The sequence below is a fragment of the Acyrthosiphon pisum genome, chromosome X, assembly GCF_005508785.2.
Source record: "Acyrthosiphon pisum isolate AL4f chromosome X, pea_aphid_22Mar2018_4r6ur, whole genome shotgun sequence".
Classification (NCBI taxonomy): Eukaryota; Metazoa; Arthropoda; class Insecta; order Hemiptera; family Aphididae; genus Acyrthosiphon; species Acyrthosiphon pisum.
Window position 1 is genome coordinate 33,617,116 of NC_042493.1, and position 9,128 is coordinate 33,626,243.

A 9,128-nucleotide genomic window follows, 5' to 3' on the forward strand; every position below is an offset into this window, starting at 1 on the left:
TGAGTGGGCTACTGTAACCGTAATGGATGTGTTCAATTTAAAATTAATTTATTGTATACGAAAATACGAAATACAATTCACTCAGGAGACAGTCTGTCAGCCAATATTCCTAAGGATGTTTTATTATATACTATATAAAATATAAATAAATAGCTATTAATAATGAATTTTTCTTTTAGTAATACAGTAGGTTAAACTAAATCAGTGGCGGTTTTCCCGGGGAGGCAAGGGAGGCAGTGCCTCCCTTGAAAATAAGAGAAAATACATGGTTAATATTATTTAAATTATAAAATGTTGTGTGTTTATATTTTCAAATATAGACACTCTTATAAAAGGGAAATAAATAAAATATATATTTAAATTATGTATTGAAGGGACTATGATGGCCGTGATGCCCATAAGTAAGAGACTGGCCAGTCCCCGTGCGCAACAGGCGAATATTATATTAATATTGTACTGATATACTGTATAACTACATAGTACGGCTGCCCCTCCATGCGTCCCGTATCGGCGGCGGCTACCAACTTTCTCATGAGGCAACTGCCGGCTGCCGCCGCCGTTATCGATGCGTTACATGTGTACACAAATATACACACACAGACGCACATAAAATATGTGAATAGCGCATGCGCGATTCTCTGTGGAGACTGCACATAACCGTAGCCTCCGTTGGCAAAAGTCACAGGCTGTGACTTGCAGCGCCTCAGTGGCTGACTATTAACCATTATAGATTATACACTTTATTGCACGTTATCACTAATAAGTTATTATCAATAGCAATGGTATAATAGCAATAATATATTATATTTATTTTTCATACTATATTACTATGATCTAAATTGTATTATTGTATTTTCTGTGTGATAGATATTGTGAGCGTGAGCGCCGAATCACATAGTTAATAATTTCTAGTTGGGTATTTTAATTATAAGAAATAATGAAAATTAAAATCTTCTAACAGATTTTTAAAGAAAAAATATGGTTTTTAAACAAAATAAATGAGTTTTGAGAATTGGGGGATTTGCGCTAACATGTCTTGATGGGTACAATATCGTTGCCTCCTCAAAAATTTAACGGCAGAACCGCTACTGAACTAAATATTTTCAAAAACTAACCGAGTATAATATGTTATACAATCATAATTCATAATTCCCATAAAATTGCTGTCAAGTCCCACCAATTCAAAAGTTAGAAAGAGGTACTATGCATATTGCATAATTAATATTATATAATTTTTAGAAATTATTATGAAAGGGCTATAATTAAAATAATTTGGGCTGTTATCACTTATAACTTATAAGTTATAAGCTAATACTGACGTATCATAGAATGGTATTTTAGGTTGATTACTTGCTTGCACATCACACGTTGCATTGCCTATCCGTTATGCCCAAGTTTATTCATATTATGCTTATTCAGATAGATACATTTTAATTTATTTTTGAACAACAGTATTTCAAATTATATTTATTTTACGAACAACTCTTAAAATACTCGTAAATCTAATTTGTAAGTATCTATGTATAATACTTTGGACTTTTAATTTAAAATGTATAGAATGAACTTTGTGATAAAAAGGATTTTTTTAACAAGCTTAATTTATATTTCACATGTTTTTTAGATGTTACTAATAAAACAACCAAATATATAATAATAATGTGGTTCAACATAAATTAGTTGATAAGTAAAAAATATTTCACAAAATTTGAATTTTAAATACTTAAAAAATAATTGTGCCCATGGATCATTAATATCTTTCAACTACTATTATAATATCTTACGAAAAGCATTGTTTAATTTTTCAAATATTTTGACTTGACAGTTTTTTTTTTTTTATTAACATTAATATAAAAAAACAAAAATTACTGAAATATTTTTACTTTTAACCACCCAAAGTAGAATTTCATAATTTATTGTTGATAAAAAATTAATTTACTTTGTTTCTTGTCGAGTTTTTCTTAATTGGGCATGGACCAACCACCTACCAATTTGATCGTGAATTTGTTTATGTGTAGATGTTGGTTTATGAAATCGTACAACATCTAAAAATGTAAGAATAGCATACAGCACTGTAGGCTTATGATAATATATTGTTATGTGTCATCATTGATGATGACACACACTAACAATTGGTTTTTACATAAGACATACATAGATATACTCACTTATAATGGTCTTTAAAATTGTAGGGAAAGTTTCCTTGAAAGATATTTTTTTACGCTTTCCAGCAAAACTATATCTTAAAGCTAAACAATTGGTCATCAGTCTTGCTAGTATAGTATTAACTATAGCAGTAAAGTCTGAACCGCCTAGGGCTTTTAATGTTATAACCTGTATTAAAATATTAAAACAAATGGTCAATGTATTTATAATAATTAAAATATTATTGTTTAGGATTAAGAGGATGCTACCCATGCATTTGTTGTCTTCGTCTTACACACGTACGACATAGCAAATTTTCGTTCAATAATTTCAGTACTGTTAGTTTTGATATTAGAGTGATTTGACCTATTATCAATTTTTTTAATAATAACATTAACTGTGCTTAAGCGTTGGCTTTTATTCGCTATTTTCATTTTCAAGCAAGATATGAGCATTTTTTATTTTTGATATTTCACATATCCATATCTTGCTTGAAAATGATTCTGACCTAAAAGTTTTATAATAGGTCAATTCATTCTAGTACCAAAACTAACAGCACACTATTGAAACTAGTGAACGACAATTTGCTATGCCGTGAGTGTGTAAGACGGAGACAACAAATGTATGGGTAGCATCCTCTTAAGTCAGGTATTATAATATGTTGTAGAAAAACTGTTTATAATTATGATTATAATATTGATTATAATATGATTATAATATGATTATAATATGAGCAAAATATTATAATTAACCAATAGTTACATAACACAACTTTAGGCAGATTGTATTTACCATTTTTGAATAAAACTCTTTATCATTTGACATCATACTTTCTATTTCCAAAAGTTGAATTTCGTCAGATAATGGGAATCCAATATTTAATTCATTTAGTTCATCGTCTGAGAGACCATAACTATTAGAGTTAGTACGTTGCTTTATGAAATTTTCCAACATTGTTTTTATTTCATCATTTTGTTTTTGTAATGATTCTATTTTTAATGTAATTTTTGATAGTTTTTTTGAAATTGATTTTTGCCAAACTGTAACAAAAAATTAAGCACATTATAAATAATTATATTAAACCAAAGAGTTCATTTCATTTTTACTGTAATGATCGCAAGGCACATTGAAAGATTTTTTACGAGCTTTCATTAATGAGCTTTTATGTCTAGATCGCTTTTTGGAATTTAATTCCGAGCCAGTTTCCACATCTGAATAATCCTGAGCTTGTTTAAGTTTAAACATACCATTTTCATAACTATCTAAATTAAAATTTTTTAATATATATTTAGTTTAATACATATGATAAACTTAATATGATAAAACTAATACCTGAAGAACCAACAATTCGAAGAATTGAATGTGTAGACCATGTTTCAGTATTTGGTTCACAGTCAGTTGCTATTAACTTGTTTACTTTTATTTGGCTATAATTAGAGGGTGGCCAATAGCTTGTAGATCCGTCACTTGATAGCCAATTATTTGGTACAATTTGAAGACCATCATTAAATTCAACAATTTTATATGCCATTTGTACAAAACTGGATAAGTACCTATAGTGAGCATTAAAAAAAAAAAAAAATTAAATAGTTTATTAGTGTGTATGAACTATCGATATAACAACAAATTTATCCATCATTGGTAATATCCAAAGTTTTGTTTTAATATCAGTAATTGTCCAATAACGTAAACGTTGGGACTTGTCAATATTCGCCACTATATGAATGTCTAAATATTGTTAGATATACATGGAGATCCACCAATAAATATTTCACGACTCAATTATTTGAATAATATTTTTTACTGCAACTACTGCATTATTTTTTAATAAACAAATACAGTTTTTGTTACTGTACAAATAACAGACATATTTGAAGTCCAAAATTGTTTAAATTGAAGAATATTATTTTTACACAAGTCAGCAGTAAGTGAACCGTTTGTATGGTTTTTTTAGACCTAAATTTGTGTTATTATTTTTTAAATAAAGCAGAATTGTTATAATCTAATTCGGAAAATCATTTAACTAATTGCTGTAAGGGTGTTTCAGATTTTCTGTGCATTTTTTTATAGGCTAGACATTTAATTTTCAAACCTAAAAGCACTAAATTTATCAAGGGCTCCATACTTTTTTATATCATCTGTTAAATGTAAGAGATTATGAATATTGTGTGAAACATTATCAATACCATAAGTCTCTTGAAATTGTAATGCGAATTGAATAAGTAATTCTTTGGCATAGGTTATTATTAAAATGATCAACTTTCACCAAATTACAATTTATTAAAATTGAAAATGGTACATGTAACATTATAAAATGTTCATATATATCATGACATAAACTTTTGAGTTTTTGAACATTTTAAAACTACTGATCCTGTTTATAGTAAAAAAGTTTAAAGTTCTGTAGCTTTCCAATGTTTATAATCAAAAAGTGACCTGGGCTTTTTAGTGAAATCATTAGGTATGCTATTTTGAAACAAAATGAAAGTATCAGATATTAATTTAACATCTCTAGCGGAAATTAGAACGGTTAATGGACCAGCAATCCATAAATTTATCATTTTTTTTTTACTACACCCAGGCAAATAAGATGCATGTACTAGAATACGACCTAATTAACTTTTTTCTTTTAATATCCATAACAAAGTACCAGCTTTTAATTAAAAAAAAACAATAATATTAAGTAGGTATTGTACTTACTGTCAGTGGACACAGGTTCAAAATTGTTATGTCAGAAGTTCTAAAGAGGAAGGAAGAAAAAAGTCTGTTTTGTTGTAGGTTAAAATTTAATATAGTAATAACTTACAAGTTACAACTTTAATAGCTCACTATTAAACTTTACACAATCACAATTTTATGAGTTTACGACGCGCTTAAGATTTTGTTATTCAATATTCATTATCATTTATCATAAACGTGTTGTGAGCATTGAACTACATGATAACACGATAATATGTTATCAGTTCAATGGTTATGGGCTTTGGCGCGGTGGCGGTAGAGCTGCGGGAGAGTGCCTCCCGGTCATTTGCGACAATAATTATTTATAACTGGTAAAAGCATTGTAATCAATTTAAAACGTAACAGAAACATTAATTAGATGTTATAATCTATTTTCATAACAATCTAATTGTATATTATGTAAATGTTTCAGAAGCATTAAAAATGTTTAGAAACGAATATGATGTATTGTTATATTACTTTTCGTTTCAGAAATATTGGTGTGACTTGTGTTGTTAGGATGAAGATCACCTGGGTAAACATATAGTTGATGATGATTCGTGGACAGACTTACATGGGGATGTATTTGATAATCATAATTATAGAACCGAAACGAGGAAAACCTATGGCAATCAAGTCAAAAGTTTTTATCAGGGATGATATTGATTTACACGATCAAATGTTTTGGAAATGTCCGTATAGATTGTATCAACTTGGCTGTTTGCATGGAAGGAATTGTATAATATGTAATCGGATAGTATAAGGTTGTATGTAGAAGTGCAGATACCTGGACGGAAGCCATGCCGCTCTTCCATGTGGAGGATATAATTAAGGATAGAGTTAAATAGGTACTTGGTTATTTAATATGTAATTTCTTCCAAATTTGAGCACAACGTACGTAACTATTAAAAAAAACTATGTTTTTATATTTTAGAGATTTTTAGGTTACAGAAAATGTGCTTACGCGGAACCTTGTTGTAAGTTTTCAATCCTTAAATATAAAAGCTGAACATTTTGTAAACTTTTAGCTACAAAACCATTTTTTAATTTTAAATTTGATAAATGTTGTCAAAAATCGAACTTTAAATGCTTATAAAAAAAAAAATTTTACCAGTGTATTTTTAATATTTTTCTACTGATGTTTAAGCAATAATATATCAGGCTTGTATTAAATGTTGACACTTTTTGCCCGACAAACTCAATTTTATTGATATTTATAATATTATAAAAAAAACCTAAGATAATTAAAATTTGAAATTGTCCGTAAACAGCTCAAAACAGGAGTTGATAAAATAAACATATGATATAAATCTTAAGTGTTTACAGTTATTCGTTTTTGAATTACAACAAAATAACAAAAACGTTACAATATGAGTAGGTAATCGACTGAATATCCAATGTTGTAAAAATTTGAACTTTAAAGGCTCATAAAAATTTAATCTGACTTTCTTGTAGACATTTTTTGATAAAGATAGATAATCTTATAAGTTATAATGAATCTTGTATAACATTTTAAAATCTTAAATTTAAAAAGAAAAAGTTTTATGAATTTCTAACTCAAAATAATTTGCGCATTTCGTGATTTTGACGCCTTTTGTCAAAACTTTAAATGATTATAAAATAAAATTGTGGTTATGATTTTTATTGAGTATAATTTTTTTTTAATTTTTAATTTAAACGACAGAATCGTCATTTACAACACTTTTAATGATGAATAATAAAGGACGGTGTGTATTGAAATATGAAACGTACTCAAGGGTTTCAAGAACTATGACCAATATACAATAAGGCACGAGACCAATTTTTTGGATAATGTGTTTTTACCGTAATATTAATCTTATAATTAGAATAACAAACAATACCAAAAAAATGTGGGTAAGTGGATGTCGCTCTGCTGTGCAGTAGGTTACAAGTGGGTCACTGTATAATGGATAGTATTACATTTGAATTCAATGATATAATATCACTGTATAAGAAAAACGATTCTGAGCGGAAACGATATGTCAGTCTAGGTATAAGATATTATATTAGATACTTATCTATGGTATTAAAAAAAAAATTGACCAATAATAGTTATCTATAATAAATTCCAAATTAATCATATCAGAATATTCATAATCCATTAGGTAGGTACTTATAAGTTATAACGCGTTATACATCAACTACAAATCGTAGTACTTACTATCATAAATATATTATAATAGTATACTTTAGAAGTTTCAAGTACCCACGAATAATATTATACAATCACAACAAAATAACTAAAATAGTTATTCTAGGTTTTAAATATCTAATTTCATCCAAATTTGAACTTAAAATGACTATGAAAATAAACTGTGCTTATGAATTTCTTAGATTTTATGGTAACAGAATTAACTACTTACGTGGAATCTTGTTTTAAATTTTCAATTCTTAGATATAAAAGTTGAACATTTTATAAATTTTTATTTGATACATTTTGTCAAAATTCGATCATAAATGCTTATAAAAAAAAATTATGCCTATGTATTTTTAATATTTTTCAACTTCTATTGTAACAATATATCAGGATCGTTGTATTAAATTTTTACACTTTCTGGCCCAACAGATAAAACTTTATTGATATTTATAGAAAAAAAAACTAAAAAAATTGAAAACTGAAAATGTCCGTAAACAGCTCAAAAAGAGTCATATTATTTTAAAAACCTTATCGTATATAGAAAAGGCTAATATAAACATTCACTGAAATTTTCAAGTATCTACAGTCATTGGTTTTTTAATTACAACAAAATAAGAAAATCGTTATATGATAAGTCGAGTGAATATCAAATCTTGTAAAAATATGAATTTAAAACGCTCATAAAAATTTAATTTGACTTGCTTGTAGACATTTTTTTTTTTAAAAAGGTAGACAAACTTATGAGGAATCTTGAATTACATTTTTACATCTTAGATCTAAAAAGAAAATTTTTCATGAATATCTAACTAAAAATAAATTGCAAATTTTCGTCATTTTTACGTATTTTGTCAATATTTGAACTTTAGATGCTTATAAATATATTGTGACTATGGATTTTTAATTTTTTTCGTCTGCCTTTGAAACAATATAATAGGAACTTTCTATTCAATTTTCAAGCTTTTTAACCAACAAATACATTGTTATTGATATTTATAGAAAAAAAAACTAAAAAAAATGGAAACTGAAAATGTCCGTAAACAGCTCAAAATAAGTCAAAATATTTGAAAAAATTTATGATATATAGAAAATGCTAATATTAACATATTTAGTCAAAATTTTATGTACCTACGGTCATTTGTTTTAGAGTTGTACCTTGTACCAAAAACCAAAATCGATTTTCTCGAAAACAGATTTTGCGTAAAAATTCCCGTTTTTCCTTAATTTTTCTTTTGTTCTTCACGGCGCTTTTGAAAACTACTGGGAAGTTTTCACTTTTGACCCCCCAAAGTACCAACTAGATTCACTTTCCTATCAGAAAAGGTACTGTTGAAGAAAATCCAAGTACTTTTACTGTCCTAAAAGGTGATGACAGGCACAAAAAAAAATATAAATAAAAAAAAAATAAAAAAAATAAAACGCACATCATTGTAAAATCAATACATTCATCGTTCCACTCAGAATCTAAAGGGGAGTGTTGTGAGTACGTACGGATAAAGTGAAACTTTTTTACAGAGGGTATGATAAAAAACCGTCACGACACACGTTTCTATATGACATCGTTGAAAAATGTATTATATTAACCAATATTAGTTATATATTAATATAATTTATAATGAGTTATTTTTATCGTCAATACATTTATTATACCTATACATGGACTATACCTAATGTTACTAAATACTAATAGATCATACGCCACCGCGATTCCGATAACGTTTGTATAATCGATCAGTCCTCACCGGTCGACGCACACACACACACACACATTACATTAAACGCTAATGACGTCATGGTAACATTCTCGGTGTCGCACAAATTAACAGAATGACCCCCAGTCATAAGACATATACATGTCAATAAAGCTAAAAAAGTTGGAAACTGAAAATATCCGTTAACAGTTCAAAACAAATCCAAATATTTATCATGTATATAAAATTCTAATATAATCAACCAGTGAAAATTGCATGTATCTTCGGTCATTTTTTGTTTTAGAGTTACCTACACCAAAAACCAAAATCGATTTTGTCGAAAGCTGATTTTGCGTAAAAATTCCCGTTTTTCCTTATTTTTTTTTGTTTTTCTTTGTGTATTTGAATGCCATTAGGGATAT

The 9,128-nt window shown here is 27.7% G+C and overlaps 1 protein-coding gene across 2 annotated transcripts; it reads right to left on the reverse strand.

Moving 5' to 3' along the window:
* Positions 1 to 1,452: 1,452 nt before the first annotated feature.
* LOC100164891 lies at positions 1,453 to 5,040 on the reverse strand. Of its 2 annotated transcripts, XM_001945254.5 has the most exons (6): positions 4,843 to 5,040; positions 3,475 to 3,695; positions 3,249 to 3,404; positions 2,935 to 3,182; positions 2,166 to 2,331; positions 1,453 to 2,042 (listed from the first exon to the last, which is right to left on the reverse strand). In XM_001945254.5, exons 2-6 carry the CDS (start codon positions 3,671 to 3,673, stop codon positions 1,933 to 1,935), a joined length of 879 nt encoding a protein of 292 aa, XP_001945289.1. In that variant the 5' UTR covers positions 3,674 to 3,695; positions 4,843 to 5,040; the 3' UTR covers positions 1,453 to 1,932. The 2 variants fall into 2 exon arrangements, with proteins under 2 accessions (XP_001945289.1, XP_016660122.1); XM_016804633.2 differs by lacking the exon at positions 4,843 to 5,040 and having other exon boundaries at positions 3,249 to 3,400; positions 3,475 to 3,652.
* Between the last annotated feature and the right edge of the window lie 4,088 nt (positions 5,041 to 9,128).

Excerpts from the sequence above, each read along its gene's own strand:
- LOC100164891 (XM_001945254.5), bottom strand. The coding sequence starts at position 3,673 with ATGGCATATAAAATTGTTGAATTTAATGATGGTCTTCAAATTGTACCA. Across the intron at positions 3,405-3,474 it reads TCGAATTGTTGGTTCTTCAG|ATAGTTATGAAAATGGTATG; the intron begins GTATTAGTTTTA and ends ATTTTAATTTAG. Across the intron at positions 2,043-2,165 it reads AATTTTAAAGACCATTATAA|ATGTTGTACGATTTCATAAA; the intron begins GTGAGTATATCT and ends TTACATTTTTAG.